The 22,315-nt window shown below is 41.7% G+C and overlaps 1 protein-coding gene across 1 annotated transcript in view; it reads right to left on the reverse strand.

The window, feature by feature from the left end:
- The window catches only part of ZNF235 (zinc finger protein 235), a 33,834-nt gene extending 22,366 nt beyond the window's left edge, over nt 1-11,468 (reverse strand). The window contains exons 1-3 of the mRNA XM_030299052.2: nt 11,065-11,468; nt 8,034-8,160; nt 7,234-7,317 (exon numbers count right to left, since the gene is read on the reverse strand). Coding sequence (XP_030154912.1) covers nt 7,234-7,317; nt 8,034-8,160; nt 11,065-11,172 — 319 coding nt within the window. The 5' untranslated portion in view covers nt 11,173-11,468. The remainder of the gene's footprint in view (nt 1-7,233; nt 7,318-8,033; nt 8,161-11,064) is intronic.
- Nucleotides 11,469-22,315: the final 10,847 nt, after the last annotated feature.

Raw genomic sequence — 22,315 nt, forward strand, 5'->3', positions numbered from 1 at the left:
CCAAACCCTTCCAGAAAACAGAAGAGGAAGGTATACCTGAATGTTACTTGTGTAAGGCCAGTATTACCTCGACATCAAAACCAGACAAAGGATATCAAGTCCCAAGAACGTTACAAATCAAAATCCCCCCTAACAAAAGTACAAATATCCTTAATAAAGAACAGATCTTGTTTGTTTCTACAAACATAATAAAAAGAATAGTAGTACATCATGAATAGGTGGGGTTAATCCCAGCGTTAAAGACAAGACGACAGGCCCCGAATGGAGTTGCATATGCTAAGCCTCATGCCCCCAAACCAAGACTTAGTATAATTTTTGGCTCACCCAGAAATGCAATCTTAAACCAATCGGGAATCCCCTGATCTGCTCTAGTTAGGTAGCCTGCCATCCCCTAAAGGGAAAGTAACCTTGCAAATGACCAACCTGCTTTTGTGCCTCACAGAACTTCCTTGTCCGTGTTCCGTTCTGCCTGTAAGTCTTTTACTTTATATAGCTCCTGAGGGAGCTTTTCTATCTGCTCTCATGAATGCTGCCTGATTCAGGAATCACTGAATAAAGCCAGTAAGATCTTTAAAATTTAGTCAGCCGAATTTTGGGTTTTAATAGAAGGAACGCAAGGTTGTTTTAACATGTGAAATCGCCAATGCATTTTATCGTATTTACGACATACAAGAGAAAATGTAATGATCACCTCAGTATTTTACGAAAGATGTATATGCGTATACTATTACCTATTCATGATAAAAACTCTGAAACTCAGAAGGGAACTCAACCGAAAAAGAAAACCTACGGCTGACGACACCATTATCGGTGCTGAAAGACTGACGCTGTTCACCTGCCTTGAGGCAAGCAAGCAAACAAAAAAAAACCAAAGGCATTCAGATCGGAAAGAAGAAAGAATATACATTCGTACATCATGATCTTCTACATAGAAAATCTTTAGGAATGTGCAATAATGCCTCTAGAATATACCAATATGGGAAGACTGCAGGCTACAAGGTTGATGTCAAAAATTAACTGTATTCCTAGGAGATAGAAGCAAACAACTGAGAAATGAAATATATAGTGTCAAAAAAATAAAACACTTCTGAAAAATTAAAGAGATATATAAAACCTATCCACTGAATGCTATAAAATGTGATATTGTGATTTATAATAAATACATATTTTGGTCTTCAGTTCCTGGCCCGCAGATCCCCAAATCCTTGGAATTTCCTAAGAGAAAAGAACAATGGGAGCATCTTTGTTATAATACTTGGTCTCTTTTCCTAAGCTCCTGAAATCCTTCCATAGCCATAAAGATGAAATGGGTGTCCTATACTTCCTAACAAACTTCTTTCAACCACATCTGAGTTTAGGTTAATGAGGTGACTTTTGGAAATCCTCTAAGGATGGGAGGCTGGTTGCCATGAAAGCCAGCCTTGATTACAGGGTTGGAATTTTTAGTCCCAACTCCTGACCTCTGGGGGAAGGGAGAGGGCCAGAAAGCTGAACCAATCACTAACAGCCAATGACCTAATCGATCATGCCTAACTAATGAGGCCTCCATAAAAACCCAAAAGGAGGGGGTTTGGGGAACTTTCAAGTAGGTGGACATGTGGAGATGCAGGGAGAGTGGTGAGCCCAGAGAGTGCCTGGAAGTTCCACACCCCTCCCCACATATTTTGCCCTACGCGTCCCTTCCATGTGGCTGTTTAGTTATATCCCCTTGTAATAAACTGATAATCTAGTAAGTAAACGGTATCTCTGGGTTCTGTGAGCCACTAAAGCAAATTAATTGAACCCAAGGTTGGGGTTGAGGGAACCTCTGAAGCACAGTTAACAATCTGGCCTTATCACTGGCCTCTGAAAGGGGGTGAAGGGTGAGGGGTCGGGATCTTATAGAACTGAGCCCTTAACCTGTAGGATCTGATGTTGTATCCAGACAGATGGTGTCAGAATTGAGTTGAAATGTACGACACCCAGCTGGAATCTTGACTAATTGCTTAGTATGGCAATAACCTCCACTTATTAGAACCGGTATCAGAATTATAGAATTGAGATGTGTCCCTACAAAAAAAGAAAAAAAAAGTCAACTAAACACACACACAAAATGTAATAATGAAGGAAAAGAGGGCCAAAAAAGCTTTATGATATACTTGAAACAAATATAAAAACAAATAACAAAATGGCAAAAGTCCTTCCCTATCAATAATTACTTTAAATGTAAATGGATTAAACTCCCCAATCAAAAGGCATAAATTGGAGGAATGGATTAAACAAAACAAAACAAAACAAAACAAAACAAAACATGATCCAGCTATAAGCTGTCTACAAGAGACTTTATATCTAAGACCACACATAGCTTGAAAGTGACATGACAGGGGTGCCTGGGTGGCTTGGTCGGCTGAGCGTCCAACTTTGGCTCCCATCACGATCTCATAGTTCATGAGTTTGAGCCTCGCATCGGGCTTGCTGCTGTCAGCGCAGAGCCCGCTATGGATCCTCTGCTCCCCCAACCATGCCTTTCCCCCACTCACACCCTCTCTCTCTCAAAAGTGAATAAACATTAAAAAAGAAGAAGAAGAAAAACAGAAAGTGACAGGACAGAAAGATATCCCATGCAAAAGAGAGCTGGATAGCTATAACTGATGTCAGACAAAAGAGTTTTAAGTCAAAAACTTATAAGAAACAATCTGTACTGATAAAAGAGTCAATGCACCAAGAAGATATAAAAATTACAAATGGATATATACTAAACATCAGAATACCAAATATATGAGGCAAATATAGACGAATTGAAGGGATAAACAGCTATCGATAGTAACAGAAGGAACATTCAATATCCTGCTTTCAGTAATGGATAGAACTAGACAAAAGATCAAGGAAATAGAGAACTTAACACTACAAGCCAACTGGACCTAACATACACAGGAAATGCCACCCAACAACAGCGTAATATACATTTTTCTCAAGTCGTTCTCCAGGGCAGACCATATGTGAAGCCATAAAACAAGTCTTTAACAAATTTTTTTTAAAAGATTGAATGAAATCATACAACAAATTTTTCTAATCGCAATGGACTGAAGCTAGAAATCAAAAGCAGGAATCTTGGAAAATTGACGAATATGTGGAACTCAAAACATACTTATCAATAACCAAATGAATCAAAGAAAAACAATCACAAATAAAATTAGAAAATATCTGGAGACAAATGAAAATGAAAATCCAGGGTACCAAAACTTAGGGGAAGCAGTGAAAGCATTGCAAAGAAGAAAATTTTTATCTGTAAATACTTGCATCAAAAAAGAGATCCAACAATTCCACTTCTGGATATATATCCAAAGGAAACAAAATCACGGTTCAAAAGAGATATTTACACCCCCACGTTCACTGCATTATTTACAATAGCTGAGACATGGAAATCACCCAAGTGTTCGTAACTAGTGAACAGATAATGAAAGTGTCACTCACACACACACACACACACACACACACGCAAGAATATGATTCAGCCATAAAAAAGAAGAAAATGTGTAACAACATGGATGGACTCTGCGGGCATTATGCTAAGTGGAATAAGTCAGACACAGAAAGACAAATACCCTATGATCTCATTTATGTGTGGAATCTAAAAATATCAAATTTACAGAAACAGAGATCAGATTTATGGTCGTGAGAGTTGGGGGTGGGGTGCGTGATGGAAATTGGGAAGAAAGATGTAAAATCATTTATGTTCATAGATAATATGATCTTATATGTAGAAAGCCTGAAAGATTCCACATAAGAATTGTTAAAATAAATGAATTCAGCAGGATACAAAGCCACACACAAAAACCAGTTGCATTTCTACATACAAAGAGTGAACAATCAGAAAAGGAAATCGAGAAAAACAAATCAAAGCCACAATGAGATACCACCTCACACCTGTCACAATGGCTAACATTAACAACTCAGGCAACAACAGATGTTGGTGAGGATGCGGAGAAAGAGGATCTCTTTTGCACTGATGGTGGGAATGCAAGCTGGTGCAGCCACTCCGGAAAATAGTACGGAGATTCCTCAAAAGATTAAAAATACAACGACCCTATGACCCAGCAACTGCATTACTAGGTATTTATCCACGGGATACAGGTGTGCTGTTTCAAAGGGGCACACGCACCCCAATGTTTATAGCAACACTATCGACAGTAGCCAAAGCATGGAAAGAGCCCAAATGTCCATCGATGGATGAATGGATAAAGAAGATGTGGTATGTGTATATATGTGTGTATGTATATATAATATACATAATATAATATATATATGCATACATACCATATGTATATATGAAGTATTACTTAACAATCAAAAAGAATGAAATTTTGCCATGTGCAACTACGTGGATCGAACTAGAGGGTATTATGCTAAGTGAAATTAGTCAGAGAAAGACAAAAATCATATGACTTCACTCCTATGAGGACTTTAAGAGACAAAACAGGTGAACATAAGGGAAGGGAAACAAAAATAATATAAAAACAGGGAGGGGGACAAAACAGAAGGGACTCATAAATGTGGAGAACAAACTGAGGGTTGCTGGAGGGGCTGTGGGTGGGAGGATGGGCTAAATGGGCGAGGGGCATTAAGAAGGACACTTGTTGGGATGAACACTGGGTGTTATATGTAGGGGATGAATGCCTGGATTCTACTCCTGAAATCCTATGCTAACTAACCTGGATGTAAATTAAAAAAAAAAAAAAATCCATATACAACAGCACCAAAAAGAATAAAACTTGGGAATTAACTGAACCAAGGAGGTGAAAGACATGTACACTGAAAAGTACAAAACATTGATAAATTAAAAACATTAAAAAAACGGAATGACAGCCCATGTTCCTGAATTGGAAGGTTTACTATTGTTAAGATATCAGTGCTACGTGGTCAAAGGACCTACAGGTTCAATGCAATCTCTATCAAAATCCCAAGAGTACAGAAACAGAAAAACCCATCCTAAATTCACATGGAATCTCAAGGGACCCTCAGTGGCCAAAACAACCTTTAAAAAACAAAAAAAGTTGGAGGTAGTCACTTCCTGATTTCAAAACTTACTATAAAGCTGCTGTAGTCAAAAAAGTGTGGTACTGGCATAAAGACATACAGACCGAGGGAATAGTCTACAAGGCCCCAAAATGAACCATTGCATACACAGTCAAGTGGTTTTTGACAAGGGTGCCAAGACCACTGAATGGGAAAAGGACAGTCTTTTCAATAAATGGTGCTGGAAATATTGGCTATTTACACGCAAAAGCATGAAGTCAGATCTTTCCTTACACCATATTCACAAATTACCTCAAAATGCATCAAAAAGCAAAACATAGGAGCAAAAACTATAAAACCCCTAGGAGAAAGAATACGCCAAAAGCTTTGTGATACTGGATTTGACAATGATTTCTCGGCTAGGACACCAAAGGCACAGGGAAGAAAACACACAGACAAATTTGAAAATTTCATGAAAATGAAAAACTCTTGTGCATCAGAAGACACTGTCAATAGAGTAAAAAGGCCACACGCAAAATGAGAAAATACTTGCAAATCATATATCTGAAACAGGATTGGTATTCAGAACACAGAGAACTCCTAAAACTCAAAGGAAAACAATCGGACTCAAAAATGGACAAAAGACTTGCACAGATATTTCTCCAAAGAAGAAACACAAATGGCTATTAAGCACATGAAAAGATGATCAATATCACAAATTATCAGAGAACCACAAATCAAAACAAGGTACCGCTTTGCACCCATTAGGGTGGCTATTAAGGGGAAAAAAAAACAACCCACAGAACACAAGTGTTGGTGAGGATGAAGAAAACTGGAACCCTTGTGTATTGCTGTGGGAACATAAAACAGTGCAGCTATCGTGAAAAACGGTATGGCAGTTCCTCAAAAATTAAAAACAGAATTACCAGGGGCACCTGGGTGGCTTAGTCGGGTAAGCATCTGACTCTTGATTCAGCACAGGTCATGATCTCATGGTCGTGAGATAGAGCCTCCCTGGGGCTCTGTGCTGGGCATGGAACCTGCTTAAGATTCTCTCTCTTCCCCTCTCTGTCGCTCTGCCCTCCCCAACTTGCTTGTAGTCTCTCTCTCTCTCTCTCTCTCTCTCTCCCCCTCTCCCTTCCTCTCCCAAGGAAAAAAAAATAGAATTGCTAACACGATCCAACACTTCTGTTCTGGGTATACACACAAAAAATGGAAAGCAAGGACTTGAACAGATATTTGTACACCCATGTTCACAGCAGCATTTTTCACCATAACCAAACGGTACAAACCCAAATGTCCATCAATGGATGACGAAAATGTGATAGGTGCACACGACGCGACGTTACTCAGCCATAAAAAAGAAGGAAATTCTGACATGCGTTACAACACAATCAACCTTGAAGACATTATGCTAAGTGAAATAAACCAGGTGCAAATGGCAAATGTCGCATGACTCCACTTCCATGAGGTACGTGAAATAGTCAAATCCACAGAGACGGAAAGGAGAACAGTGGTCGCCAGGAAGTGGGGTAAGAGAAGAACAGGGGGCGCTGTTTACGGTGCAGGGTTCCAGTGTGGGATGATGGAAACGTTCTGGAGATGGACAGCACGGAGGGTTGTGCAACAGTGTGGATGTACATAAGGTCCACTTAAAGATGGTTGAAATAAAGGGTATTGTGTGTTTTTTACCACAATGTAAAAATCCCAGATGCTAATAAGTCTGGTGGTATAGTGCTTACGCGCAAATGAAGGCAAGTCAGGGACACGGCGAGTGCTGGGAGATGGCATTTGAAGTGGTGGTCGGATAAGGCCTTGGATAGAAGGACTTCGGAGAGACAGGAGCGAGCGAGAAAGCAAGAGCGGTCAGACGTGTACCGGCTGGCAGCGTTCCGGCCGGAGGAGAGAACGGGAAAGGTCCTAATGCAGAAGCACCTGAGTGCCCTGAGGCTGGCAGACAGAGGGAGGGGGACGTGACGGGAGAAAAACGTAGAATGAGTGGTGAGGCTGGGGGAACGAGCCCATACCACAGGACCTTCCAGGCCCCTGGAACACGCTGGGTTTTATTCTGTAAAAGGAGAAGCCCGGGGAGGGACTGAAGCAGGTGTGACGCGGCGGGACTGAGGTTTTCAAGGGGCCTCTCTGGCTGCTGCACGGAGATTAGCCAGGACGCAGGCAGATCGAGGGGACCGTCCCCTGCCAGGACCCGAGCCGCGCCATTCTCACCCGAGTGCCTACCTCTTTGGGTGTGGATCTCCTTCATGCAAAGCTTTTCCTCTCTCTCCAACTGGGATATCACATCTGGTTTGGAGGATGAATGCCCTGTGGAAAGAGAAGACGCGAGTGAAAACACGATGGGCGCAAGTACTGAAAACCGTGGGTTCCCATCCCATAATGTGAGGCTCTGCCCCTCCCTGCAGCAGTGGTTACCAAACACTTTTCCGTCACGACCCACGGTGAACAGTACGCTTGGCATCATTAGAAATCTATTCTTACCACACAAATTACTGAAATAAATGACCAAGCGAACGGTTTCTAACCACTGTCTGTTTTCCTCACATCCTTCCCCGTCTGACACCCCTCAATGTAAACAGCTGAACTTAACGCGTCAAGGTGAACCCCCGCTAAGGAGCTCCGTCCTGTAAGTATTCTAGATTAGAAGATAGTCGGTGCCATTTACGAACGTCCTGACCCACCAGTGGCTCATGATCTACAAGTTTAAAAAAGATGCCTGAAATATGGAGCCAGGCGGAGACAAGCTTAACTGTTCATTTACAGTTCATTTACACGAGACCATGTCTGCCTCGGAACAAAGACTAGAAACATCTCGTCTCCATGTTCTAAAGGGACTGGGAAACCCTGGTCTCTGAGGAGCCCTGAAGCCTTAAACTAGTGGGCGGAGGCCAGGGATGTCATCAACATCCCAATAGGCACAGGACGGCCCTCACAACAAAGAAATATCTGCCCCCGATGCCAACAGTGCCAAGGTGAAGAAACCCTGCTCGAGGGGATGAGTGACAGAAAGGTCTAGCGCTCACCCACAGAGACCAGGTTCCGGAAGTTCTCCAGCATCACTTCTCGGTACAGCTTCCTCTGGGTGGGGTCCAGCAGCCCCAGCTCCTCCTCCGTGAAGACCACAGCCACGTCCTTGAACGTCACCGCCTCCTACAACACCAAGCACACGTAACCTCGAGCTCGCACCCTGTGGCCACTGGGAGCGGGGCAGCACGGAGAAGGTGGAGATACGGGGGAAGCCGTTCCCGATTCTGAGGGAACCGAGCAACTCTTCTCATAGTTTCTCCTCTTCCCCTTCCACAGTCTTACCAAACACGCTAGGGCCGTGCAGGGGAGGGGAAGGAGAGGGAAGAAGGAGAAAAACACCTTGTATACAGGTAGCATCGTGCCCTTTATACGGTTTTCATACAGATCTCAGCCAACTGTCCTGTTACTTCCCTAGGATAAGTTCCAGGAAGTGGCATTTGCACTCTTGAAAAATATGCACCTTGATTTTGTTAATATAATGGCAATTTCCCCCATTAACTCTTCCCGTAAAAGATTACAAGTATTCTGGATTCTCTACACTCTGGCCCAAACTGGGGGCACCTGGCTGCCTCCGTTGGTAGAGCTTTGGGACTTTTGATCTCAGGGCTGTGAGTTTGAGCCCCACGTATGGTGTAGAGATTATTTAAAAATAAAATCTTCGGGGCGCCTGGGTGGCGCAGTCGGTTAAGCGTCCGACTTCAGCCAGGTCACGATCTCGCGGTCCGTGAGTTCGAGCCCCGCGTCGGGCTCTGGGCTGATGGCTCAGAGCCTGGAGCCTGTTTCCGATTCTGTGTCTCCCTCTCTCTCTGCCCCTCCCCCGTTCATGCTCTGTCTCTCGCTGTCCCAAAAATAAATAAACGTTGAAAAAAAAAAAATTTAAAAAAAAAAAAAAATAAATAAATAAATAAAAGTTGAAAAAAAAAAATTAAAAAAAAAATAAATAAATAAAAATAAAAATAAAATCTTCAAAACGAAACAACCAGAACACAGTCTTTTCGACACAGTGTGGCAACTACGCTCAAATAATAATAAAAGATCATCTTTCCATTTTTTTTCCCATATTACCTGTTCATTTCCTTTGTTCATAATCCTACCGGAGTATCTTATGCATCAGTAAAATTCCTACTGAGAATATCAAGCCTTTTTTCTAGCATGTATAAATTCTTAGCCACCACCCCCCAGCCCCAACTCCTATTTCCTATTTGTGTCATAACTTTTTCTGCGTGGAAATAAAAACTCTAGCTGGAGTTCTGAGCACCTGTGTACTAAACAACGACTTGACATGTCTGACACAGAAGAGACAGGCACTAAGAAAAGGAATCAGGTGACGACAATGTTATGTTTGGAGACCCCCATCCACCAGATCTGCCAGCACACATGTAGCCTGGCCTGAGGTCCCCCAACAGAGAAGTCTCGTGTCTTCTGGGTCTTTCCATTTACCCTAATCGGACACCTGAAACTCCCGACTTAGGCAATGGGAACTTTAGGGTCAGCTGGGAACCGAGTGGATTTCAGGAGGTATCTGAAGGTTCACAAACCTGTTTCTTCATGTGAAAATGCAGAGAAGACCAGGTATATCCTCACACAGCTGTTCCACAGAGTAAATGCCTGGCAAATCCCTAGTGCTCAAGATTTTTAAAAATAAGTATGTGCTGGGGCGCCTGGGTGGCTCAGTCAGTTAAGCGTCTGACTTCGGCTCAGGTCATTATCTCACAGCTTGTGGGTTCGAGCTCCACATCAGGCTCTGTGCTGACAGCTGGGAGCCTGGAGCCTGCTTCGGATTCTGTGTCTCCCTCTCTCTCTGCCCCTCCCTGCTCAAACTCTGTCTCTCTCTCTCTCTCAAAAAATAAACATGAAAAAAAAAATTAAAAAAAAATGTGCTTCAAAACATACTAACGCATCAACGAATAAAACAAATATTTAACTATATAATACACACATGATTTAACTTAGAATTAAAAAAAAGGAATCTACCTTTTAAGAAGTATTTAAATTTATTTACTTATTCATTTTTAAGTAACCTGTACACCCAATGTGGGGCTTGAACTCACAACCCCAAGATCAAGAGTCACACACTCTACCCTGAGCCAGCCAGGCGCTCTCAGAATCTAGCTCTTGCTGTTTGAAAACTAAAATTATTTTCTGAGTTCAGTCTCTGGCAGACTCCGCTGCTCCAAGCCATACTGTAGACATTCTTATCACAAAGAATGAGGCACCACATGTGAGAAAACAATCGAGTCCCCAGAACTTTCAAGAGAAATAAAAAATGACTGACTTCTCAGAATTTCTGTATGGGGTGAAAGGTTATATGTAAGCAAATTGTTATTGTAAACATCTCTAAAATGGTAAAATCCATGTGGGTTTTATATGGAGAATGGGGTAAAACAGCAGGTAAATTATAGAAAATAATGTGACCCTTTACACTGTAGGTAATTATCAAGTTGCATTTTAAAAATCCAAAATGGGGGGCACCTGGGTGGCTCAGTGGGTTGAGACTCTTGATGTCAGCTCAGGTTATTATCTCACTGTTCGTGGGACTGAGCCCTGCGTCGGGCTCTGCACTGACAGCTCAGACCCTGCTTGGGGTTCTCTCTCCTTCTCTCTCTCTCTCTCTGCCCCTCTCCCGCTCACTCACACTCTTTCTCTTTCTCTCTCAAGATAATGAAATACACATTAAAAGAAATAAAATATTAAAAATCCAAAATGCTACTTAAACTGTGATTACAAGTCCAGACACATAAACACAAATGGGAAAGAATACGGCACAATTAAAACTGTTCATTTGTAAACATGTTTAGAATGTGCAAGTTTGTTTTTTTTTTAAGTTTTTTAAATATCAATTTTCACGCTGTTATTTGGCAATAAACAAAAAACAAGAGGCTGGTACACAACAATTATTCAAGTGCCTGGGGTTCTTGCCAAGTAGGAGGGTAAATGCTTCCACCCTTCCCAAGTAGGGGGTTAATGCGTCCACACTTTGTGAAACGAGAGGTCATTTTAAGGAACAGAAAGGCAAAACCAACTTACCTGGAATTTGGTCATTTTTTTGTCCTTTTCCTTTTGGGGAAGGGCAGAGTTCTGGGAAGGCAAAGCTGTGGATGGGAAAGCCGTCGTGAGAGAGCCGTCAGTCCACATGGCACTTGTGAGAACCCCAAGAGGTCCCCCTGTAGACCAGGGGCTGGATTCCAGCTTCCTCTGGGCTCCCCCAGACAGCTGCCTGAGCTCAGGAACAGTCCGTCACCTAAGTGCTTCTGGTAGCTTCCAGAGTATTCCTGAGCCTGGGTCTCAGAGGAAATGAGAAGCAGGCAGGCAGTATAACTTAACGGGGCCAAGGTGCATGGGTTCAAGCTCTGCATTTCTACTTACTACTTTCTACTCACCACCAGTGTAAACCTTGAGCAAATTATTAATCTTTCTGTGCCTCAATCCAGTCACCTGTAAATGGGTATAATAATAATGCGGGTATTCCCCATTCCCTAAGGTGTCAGACAGGCAGATGCTTTTATGCTTCCCGTAACTTCCCTTGCAAATGTGCTTTCTAGAAAATAAATCTTTTCAGGAACCCACAATTCAGAGATGAAGGCTCCAGGTGGCAAGTCACTGATATCCTAGGAAAGTCTAATTATTATTATTATTATTTTTTTTAATGTTTAATTTATTTTTGAGAGAGGCACACACAGAGAATCCGAAGCAGGCTCCAGGCTCTGGGCTGCCAGCACGGAGCCTGACTCGGGGCTCGAACTCACCAACGGTGAGATCACGACCGAGCCCAAGTTGCAGGCTCAACCGACTGAGCCACCCAGGAGCCCCCAGGAAAGTCTAATTCTGACTGGTTGCCCACAGATAATCTGTTCTGCTGCTAATGAAAAACTGCCATGATTTCCCCCCAATGACACCATTTTAATAGGTGTAATTACTTGAGCATGTTATTAAGCTCAACAAAGTTTCCTCTCCCATATGCATGGAGGCAATGACTGATTGAAACCGCAGACTAAGAAATCCTGCTGCATCTTAAATGAACAACACGCAGCTATTACACGTTCTCAACACTTAAGGACTCAGTACACCGCAGGCACTCTGCGAAGCCGTGCGCAGGACTGTTTCTCTGGGATAAGCCACAAAGAACGTTCCCCGGGATCCAGCTGAAGATAACTCTCCTTCCTAATCAAGGGTCTGGGAAGAGTCCAGGAATCCCGGAACGGTCCCACAGCAGAGATCGGTGAAGGGCCAGTGGAGCTGCAGCCGGGGCTGCGACCCCACGCCCCCAATGCCAGCCTCTCAGGAGCTTCTAAATAACAGGGGGCCCGATATTATGACAGCATTCCCGGCACCACCCAACATTTTACTAGGCACTAGGCACTGGTTTTAAGCGTTTCGTATATAATCTCATCTAATTCTTAGAAGAACACTACTGGGCAGGCACTAACCCTTTTCAGCCAGGGGGAAACGGAGGCAGGGAAATGCTAATCACCGGCCCAGTGTGTCACCTCGAGGCACACGCACAGCTGGCTCTAGGGGTGAGGGAGGAGAGCTCTGGGCGCGGAGAGCGCGGGAGACCTTCAAACTCCGCACGCCACGCGCGCCCGCCCCCACGCGGAGGCTTCGTCGCCGCTGCCTCCGTCCCCGCCCTCCGCCGCGACTCCCATGCCCCATGAGCGAGGACCCGGCGGCTGCTGGCCTCACGCCGAGGCCGAGAAGGCTCGGAGGGACCGCAGGGGCGCGGGGTTAACTCACCTCCCTGCCAACAATCTCGGCCCCGACCTCGCCTTCCTGGAGCGGAAGTGTCCCCGACTGTACCCCGCTCCTGGACTACACTTCCCAGAATGCCCAAGCGGAAGCGCCTCCGATTTCACGCAACTCCTGGACTACATTTCCCAGGATGCAGCTTGCGGGACCGCGCTTCCAACAGCTGACTCTTGTTTGGGTGTAAAGCGGGTTCAGGTTGGGTTACCTCGCTGGTGCTGTTAAGTGTCAGGTTTCTTTTTGTTTTATTCATTTCTTAGAGCGCCTGAGAAAATTGCGAGTTGAAAAAAATTCGGTCGTATTAAAGAAAAACGGACCAAAACTTTTAGGGGAAGGCTGGATCTCAAACTTGTATCAAATGCCGGCTCCCCGATATCTCCAATACCACCGTCGGGTAATACACGGAGTTTATTGCTAATCGCAGGGACGGAGACCACCACCTCGATGGACACGGCACCTTGACACGGACACGAAGTCATGGTTGAATTTACTGAGAATTGCAAGTTCGGTTGCAGGCGGGTCTTTCAGTGCGACGGACTTGGATTAGACTCGCGTAGGCCAGGATTGGGGAGAACAGCAAGGGTTTTTAGGTACCAACGGTTGCTTTCTTTTGCAGAGATTGAAGAATTGATGGACCTTGTGGAAGTTCCTTTGTTGAACAATCAAGCACTTTGCTAGGACAGGAATCCCCTGGAGTAGTAAACGTGTGCTAATGACGACTGAACAGTTATGTTAACGTAGACGGTGGACGGTGGTAAAGGAGGTAGGTAGATAGGAAATTTCAGTCTTCGGTGACCATAGCTGTTCCACGCTGTGTCTCGTGCGGAGGGGAAGGAACAGAGGTAAAGGGAGTGTGTTTGACTCCTCTGCCTCCTTTATTCCACAAGGCACCTAAGGGCTCTTCACACCCTTTTGTGGCATGATCTATTCATTTCAATATGCTAAGAATTTACAAAAAGTAGATACAAATGTTGATTATGCCTAAAAGAGAAATATCTTGAACTTCATTTAAAAAAATGAGTTGTGTTTGAAAAAAAAGCCAAGTAAATTAAAAAATCTAATTGGCTTTATGTAACCATTCATGAATTGAGCAGCATCCCTTCTAGTAAATGGAAAGAAGCTCCTGGGAGCTTTCCAAAGTAAACAAGACCTTTCGTTCCTCACCTGAGATAAAGAGCCCAAGACCCCATCCAGTTTATACTGGCTCTCAGAGCATGCCCATAGCCCCTTCTCCTTGTCCGACAGTTACCTCTGCTTCATTATCCTGTTGAAGTCTCCACCGGAAGAGAAGCACAAGAGTGCATTAACATAACATAGGATGCATGTGTAGGCATGTTTTCTAAGTGCCTATGCACGACCTTATGCCCACCTTTGCATAAAAATGACAAAGCTCCTCCTACTGAATATTCATCTTAAACCCCAAAAAGAAACCTCACCGCTGCCAGGGGAGTCACAGCTTTGGAAGTTATTCCCTGTGATCTCCTTATTTGCTGCAAATAAAATTTCCTTTGTGTGACAGCTCCACTTGGTGTTGTCTCTATCTGTAACTCACCAAGGAGCAAACTCACATTAGTTTGGTGGCAGAACCAAACTAAAATGGAGTCTCTTAGGTCAGGGACAAAATGGAGATGGTTAATGCAGGTGCAAAAAGGAAACTTAACCTAACCTTACAGGAATTTACAGCTCATCTCAGAAATCAGTGGAGGACACCAGTCAATCCCCAAATGCCGAGTCTGTTCACGGCTATGTCTGGACTTCCTTTCCTTGACTCAGCTACCCTGATCCAAATAAGAAAGAAGACCACTAGGCAACCAATCAACTAAAAAAGACAAATGACTTCCATATTTGTCCCATAAATACCCCTTAGCCTGTGAACAACTCAGAACTCTTGTTTCTGTAGCTTTGAGATTCCTGGTTTGCAGGTCAAAAGCCTTGCCGTAAACTCATCCTGCTTTGTTTCATTCAGTATGCAGAAATTGCCTTTTGACATACCCAATCCCTATTCAGATTTTCCAATTACCTCCCAAATCTTTCATAACTGGTTTGCTCAAGTCAGCATCCAGAGTTGTTCATTCCGTTTATCTACTCAGGTGCATTTATCCTTGAATACAGCCCTTTCAGTTTACCTTTTCAGATCTTTGACCTGTGAAGGAATTGGGTCAGTTGTCATGATGTCCCAGTTAACTGGATCCAAATAATTGGATCTCTCCAATTATTTTTTGTGTCATTAAATAATTTGTTCTTCTATGTATCGCCTTTAAAGTTTATTTTTTAAGTTTATTTATTTATTTATTTTTAGTAATCTCTACACCCAACATGGGGCTTGAACTCATGACCCCAAGATCAAGAGTTTCATGCTCTTCCAATTGAGCCAGCCAGTTGCGCCTATTTTTTTTAAGTTTTAATTTTAATCCCAATTATTTAGCATTCAGTGTTATATTAGCTCAGGTATATAGTATAGTGATTCAATTCCTAAAAGTTTAAATCTAAAGTCCTGATAGATTTGAGTTTATCTCTCTGGACAAAAAGACCATGGAGGATAGTGAAAATATCTGAACACCAACTGAAGCCAATTCAAATCCTGGGCAATGCACCTCTGAATAGGAAAATAGATAACATTAAATATGTGAAAAATGGTGATTTTAAAGAAAAGAACCATTTTAAGATCAAAAGATTCTTCCCCAAGATAAAAACGTTTGGTAACATTTGTTTTGCTGTTTTATATATTAAGCAGGATCAACCTGATAATAGGAAAGATAAAAATGACTAACAAAAAATATAACAGAGGCTTCCACTTTGAGTAATGACAAAATAGGTAACTCCCATTAATCTCACACACACACACACACACACACACACACACACACACACACACACACAGTCTGTTGATAAGCACCAGTAAGCTAACAGTGTGTACAGAATTTCAGGAGAATAAGTTCTGAAATTCAGGAGAACTTGGAGCCACTTCTCCCCTGAGGGGCACTGGCCAGTTCTGAAAATGGTAAGGCTGAGAAGCAAGGCACTCATCTCTGACACTGTGATGACTCCAGGGTTATAAAAGTTGGAATCCATGGCCTGCCAAGAGTGGATAACTGATAAAACTCCTATATTTTGTGTTGGATACCAGGAACCACTGAACCCTGGAGGTAAGAGTGAATAGCATACAGATCTGCCCTGGTAGGGGTCTGCAGCCCAAATCCAAATCAGCTATAGCCTTAAAACTATGTAAAAGGAATCCTGAATTGCTAATACCTTCGGGTACCTGAGGGTCAAGTGAATATCCTCTTTGGAAAAAAGATATCACCCTAAGCCTGAAATTATTTTGACAAATTTTTAAATACAACATCAGACAAAATATATTTTAAGTCAAAAACTATTGATAGACCACACGAAAGTTGCACACGGATGTTCAAAGCCCATTATATTAATATCCAGAAAAGTGGAAACCAGTGTCCATCAACTGATGAATGGGTAAACAAAATGTGGTCTATCTATACTATGGAATATACCTTGGCCATAAAAAGAGAATAAAGTACTGATACATGGATGAACCTTGAAAACATTATGTTAAGTAAAAGAAACCAGCCCAAAAGGATGTATATGATTCCATTTATATGAAATGTCCATAATACGCAAATACATAGAGACAGAAGGTAGACTGGGAGTTGCCAGGGGCTGGGGGTGGGTAGGCAGAATAGGGAGGGACTGTGCATGGGTATAGAGTTTCATTTTGGAGTGATGAAAATGTTCTGGAGGGAGAATAATGGTGAGGTACACAATTGTGTGAATATACTAAGAATCCACTGAATTGTATACTTTAAAAGGGTGACTTTTATCAAATGTGAATTAAATCAACACATGTTTTAAAAACATTGCTAGAGAGACCCTTCATAATGATAAAATGTTAGGTTCACCAAGAACATATAACAATTCTAAATTGTGTGCACCTGTATAATTAATAGGCTGGCTGAATTTTGTCCCCAGATCCTGGAAGATAGCCATTAAATCCTTAGAATCTAAGTGACAGGAGTCTTTCTTATTTATGAGGGTTCCCTCAGACCACACCTGACAGTTTACACCAGACAGATGAGTTTTGGGGGGAGGGCAAGATAATTTTATGATAATGGATGACTCAGGATGGGGGCTGATCACACCAGAAAGACTAACCATGTGATTAAGGGTTGGTACTTTGAACCAGGTGATATCAATCTATGGAGGGGAAGGAGACTGGAGACTGAGCCCCAAGACTAATGATTCATTCGATCATGCCTACATAATAAAGCCCCAGTAAAGTCAATGGTCTTCTTCATTTTGACTGTTTACCTGTATTAGTTATATTAAGACCTTTTGCAGGATTCTTCTGAGTAAATTTTATATGAAATTTTTGAGATGAACTCAATATAATTTTTTCCCTTTTACCCATTTAACAAATAAGTTCTGGGCACAGCTACAAAGTGCTAACCAGTGGTAAGATGTAGCTTCAGGAAGTGGGGGGGGGGGATATGGTGGAGTAGGGGGATCCTAAGTTCACCCTGTCCCTTGGATACACCTAGATAACATCCACATCAGTGTAAATAACCCAGAAAGTGATTTGTTGACTGGCAGAACAGACTCTCCACCCCTAAATGTAGAGAAGAGACCACATAAAAAAGGGTAGGAAGGGTGGAGATGCAGATAGGAACCAAACTGACCTGCAGGATCATACACAAGAGGATGCCTCAGTTGGAGAGAAAGGAAAGGAGCAGACCACACTAGGCAACCCCGGCATAGGGGACCCACACTGGAAAGACAAATCCCCATTAACATTTGGCTTAAAAATCAGAGGGACTTAATTTCATGAGTTCTTACCGTCAGTGGGGTTTAACACCTAGAACTTTAAAAATCAGTGGGGCTCAGATCTAGGAAAAGTGAAGGTTGATAGGAAACTGAGTCCCTGCCCTTAAAAAGAGCATAACAAACAGCCCCACCAAGACATAGCTTAGAAGCAGCAGTTTGAAAAACACCTGAGGCTCAAAGGAAGGGGATTTATTTACTAATCTCAGAACATGTGCTGGAGGAACAAAGATCTTTATGAGACTTCTCCAAGAACAAAAGAACTGGTGGAAGCCATTTCCCTCCCCCCAACCCCAGTCTAGATACAAGACAACTGTGGGAATCAGCATAGTGTCAACACTCTCCACCTAGCTTGTGAACAGCATGCCCCATCCCCACACTCTCCTGAAGACTCACACCCTCTGACCTACCTTATGCAGTATTCCTAAGTGGCTACAGGTCCCCCACAACAGACCTGTGTAAACCTTGCTAACATCATGCGCTGCCCCCGCCCCTGTACTCTCCTGTAGACCAACATCTCCAACGTGCCCTCAGCAGGAGTCTATCCAAAGTGGTGACACAAATATGGCAGTATGCAAGCAGCCCCAACAGAGGCCAGTACCACCACTCTAAAGTGACTCCTTTCCCAGAGAGAGGGGAAGATAAGCACATATATCAGTCCAATTGTGGCTCAAGCAATTGGCTAGGGATAGACATCTGGTCTGATTGCAGGCCCTGCAAACCAATGAAAACTTCTTAGGGGACAATACACGGAGAGCACCCTGCAGTTCAGTGCTACTAAATCTGTGGAAAAAGCCTGGTCTGACCCAACTCAGGCCCAAGGTGGCCCCAGACTGGCCCCCTAACAACACAGAGACCAAATTATGCCTACAACAGGCAAAGCATCAGTGCAGATGACTGGACTGAAGGCAAATGTGGCTTATCCACAACAGTAGGGTGCATACAACACATGTAGGAGACATCCATGAAGTGCAAGTTTCTGGTGAATAGGGGACATTGAACTTCAGGGCACTACAGGACCTCTTTTTCATATGGTCACTACTTTCAAGAGCAAGAGACATAGCTGACGTTCCTAACACAGAAACAGACACACAGAGTTAGACAAAATGAGGAGACAGAGGAATATGTTACAAATGAGAGAACAGGACAAAATCATACCAAAAGAGAGTTAAACAAAATGGAGACAAGTAATATGTCTGACAGATAATCTAAAGAAATGGTCATAAAGATACACACTGGACTTGAGAAAAGAGTGAAGGACCTTGGTGAGTCCCTCAACAAAGACAAAACATGAAAAGGACCAGAGATGAAGAACTCAAAAAGTGAAATTGAAAATGCTCTACAGGGAATAAAGGGTAGATTAGAGGAAGTAGAAGAATGGATCAGTGATGGGTATACTGAGTAATGGAAAGCAATCAAACTGAACATGAGATAGAAAAAAGAATAATAAGAAGCAACACCATCAAGCATAACAACATTTGCATTATAGGGACCCCAGAAGGAGAAGAGAGGGAAAAGGAGGCAGAAAATTTGTTTGAAGAAATAATAGCTGAAAAGTTCCTGCATCTGGAAAAAGTAACAGAAATCCAAATTCAGGAGGCACAGAGAGCCCTCAACAAAATCGATCCAAGGAAATCCACACCAAGACACATAGTAATTAAAATGGCAATAAGTAGTGATAGAGAATTTTAAAAGCTGCAAGAGAAAAGAAAACAGTTACATACAAGGGAAATCCCAGAAGGCTATCAGCTGATTTTTCAGCAGAAACTTTGCAGGCCAGAAGGGAGTGGCATGATCTATTCAAAGTGCTGAAAGAAAAAAAAATCCTGCAGCAAAACAAACTCTATTTAGCAAGGCTGTCATTCAGAATAGGAGAGATAAAGAGTTTCAGAGTTTCCAAGACAAAAAAAAGTTTCAAAAACTAAGAAAAGTTAAGGAATTCATCACCACTAAAACATCCCTACGAGGAATGTTAAAGGGGACTCTGAGTGGAAAGGAAAGGCCACAAGCAGGAGTAAGAAAAGTAGGAAGCGTAAAAGCAGCAAAATTAAATATATCTATAAAAATAAGGCAAAGGATTGACAAAGGGATATAAAGTATGACACCATTTACCTAAAACATGGGGGGGGGGAGGGAGGAATAAAGAATGGGTTCAAACTTAAATGACCACCAACTGCTATATGCAGAAGGTGTTATATACAAGCCTAATGGTAACCACAAATAAAAAAACACTAATAAATATGCAAAGAATAAAGACAAAAGATTCCAAGGATGTCACTAAAGAAATCCAGCAAACCATGAAAGAAGAGAGCAAGAGAATAAAGGAATAGAGAAGAACTAGAAAAAGAAAACATAAAATGAATAACAAAATGGTAATAAGTACACACCTATCAATAATTACTTTGAATTTAAATGGATTAAATGCTCCATTCAAAAGACAACACATGGCAGAATGGATAAAAATACAAGACACATCTATATGCTGCCCATGAGAGACACATTTCAGACCTAAAGACACCTGCAGATTGAAAGTGAAAGGATGGAAAAGCATTTATCATGCAAATGGAAATGAAAAGAAAGCCAGGGTAGCAATACTTATATTGTACAAAGTAGACTTTAAAAGAGGTTGTAACAAAAGACAAGGATACTACATAATCATAAAGGGAAGAATCCAAGAAGAAAATATAACAATGTAAATATTTATGCACCTAACACGAAAGCACCCAAATATATAAAGCAGCTAATAACAAACATAAAGGAAATAATCGAGAATAATACCATAGTAGGGGACTTTAACACCCTACTTAATATCAATGGTAAGATTATCCAAAAAGAAAATTAACAAGGAAACAGTAGCTTTGCATGACACATTAGACCAGATGGATTTAACAGATATGTTCAGAACATTCCATCATAAAACAGCAGAATACAGTCTTTTTGAGTGCCCGTGGAAAATTCTCCAGAATGCATCACATGTTAGGCCACAAAACAAGTCTCAACAAATTAAAAAAGACTGAAGTCACACCATGCATCTTTTCTGACCACAACACTGTGAAACTAGAACTCAACCACGAGAAAAAATCTGGAAAGAACACAAGTACATGGAGGTTAAATAATATGCTACTAAACAATGAATGGGTCAACCCAGAAATCAAAGAGGAAATCAAAAAAATACATGGAGACCAGTGAAAATGAAAACACAATAGTCTCAAATCTTTGGGAGACAACAAAAGCTGTTCTAAAAGGGAAGTTTAGCATTACAGGCCTTACTCCAGAAGGAAGAAAAACCTCAAAAAACAACCTAACCTTACACCTAACAGAACAAGAAAAAGAACAAACAAAACCCCAAACCAGTAGAAGGAAGGAAATAAAGATAAGAGCAGAAACTAAAACAAAACAAAACAACAACAACAATAGAAAAGATCAATGAAACCAGGAGCTGGTTCTTTGAAAAGATTAACAAAATTCATAATCCTTTAGCCAGAGGACTATGCAATTATAAATGGGATTGTTTTCTTAATTTATCTTTCTGCCACTTCATTGTTAGCGTATAGAAAAGCAACAGAATTATGCATATTGATTTTGGATCCTGTGACCTTCCTGAATTCATTTATCAGTTCTAGTAGTTTTTTGGTGGAGTCTTTCGGGTTTTCTATATATGATATCATGTAATCTGCAAATAGTGAAAGTTTTATTTCTTTGCTGATCTGGATGCTTGTCATTTCTTTTTCTTGTCTGATTGCTGTGGCTAAGGCTTATGGCACTATGTTGAATAAAAGTAGAAAGAGAGAGAGAGAGAGAGAGAGAGAGAGAGAGAGAGAGAGAGAGAGAGAAGGCTCAAACTAAAATCAGATATGAAAGGGGAGAAATAACAACTGATACCACAGACATACAAACAATTATAAGAGAACATTATGAAAAATTATATGCCAACAAACTGGACATCCTAGAAGAAGTGGGTAAATTCCTAAAACAATATAGCCTACCAAAACTGGATAAGGAAGAAATGGAACATTTGAATAGATGAGCAATGAAATTGAATCAGTAATCAAAAAACTCCCACCAAACAAAATTCCAGGACCAGACAGAGTCACAAGTGAACTCTACCAAACATTTATAGAAGAATTAGTATCTATTCTTTTCAAACTATTCCAAAAAATAGAAGAGAAAGTAAAGCTTCCAAATTCATTCTCTGAGGCCAGCATTACCCTGATACCAAAACCAGATAAAGACACTACAAAAAAAAACCCTACAAGCCAATATCTCTGATGAACATAGATGCAAAAATCCTCAACAAAATATTAGCAAACTGAATCAAACAGCAGATTTAAAAAAAAATCATTCACCCCAATCAACTGGGATTTACTCCTAAGATAAGAGGGTGGTTCAAAATTCACAAATCAATCAATGTGATACAGCTCATCAACACAGGAAAAGATAAAAACTGTATGATCATTTCAATAGGTGCAGAAAAAGCACTTACCAAGGTACAACATCCATTTAGGATAAAAGCCCTCAACAAAGTTGGTTTGGGGGAACATACGTCAACATAATAAAGGCCATATATGAAAAACCCACAGCTAAGATCATACTCAACGGTTAAAAAGTGAGAGCTTTCTCCCTAAGGTTAGGAACAAGACAGGGATGTTTACTCTCACTACTTTTATTCAACATAGTACCATAAGCCTTAGCCACAGCAATC

Source organism: Lynx canadensis, chromosome E2 (genome assembly GCF_007474595.2).
Source record: "Lynx canadensis isolate LIC74 chromosome E2, mLynCan4.pri.v2, whole genome shotgun sequence".
Classification (NCBI taxonomy): Eukaryota; Metazoa; Chordata; class Mammalia; order Carnivora; family Felidae; genus Lynx; species Lynx canadensis.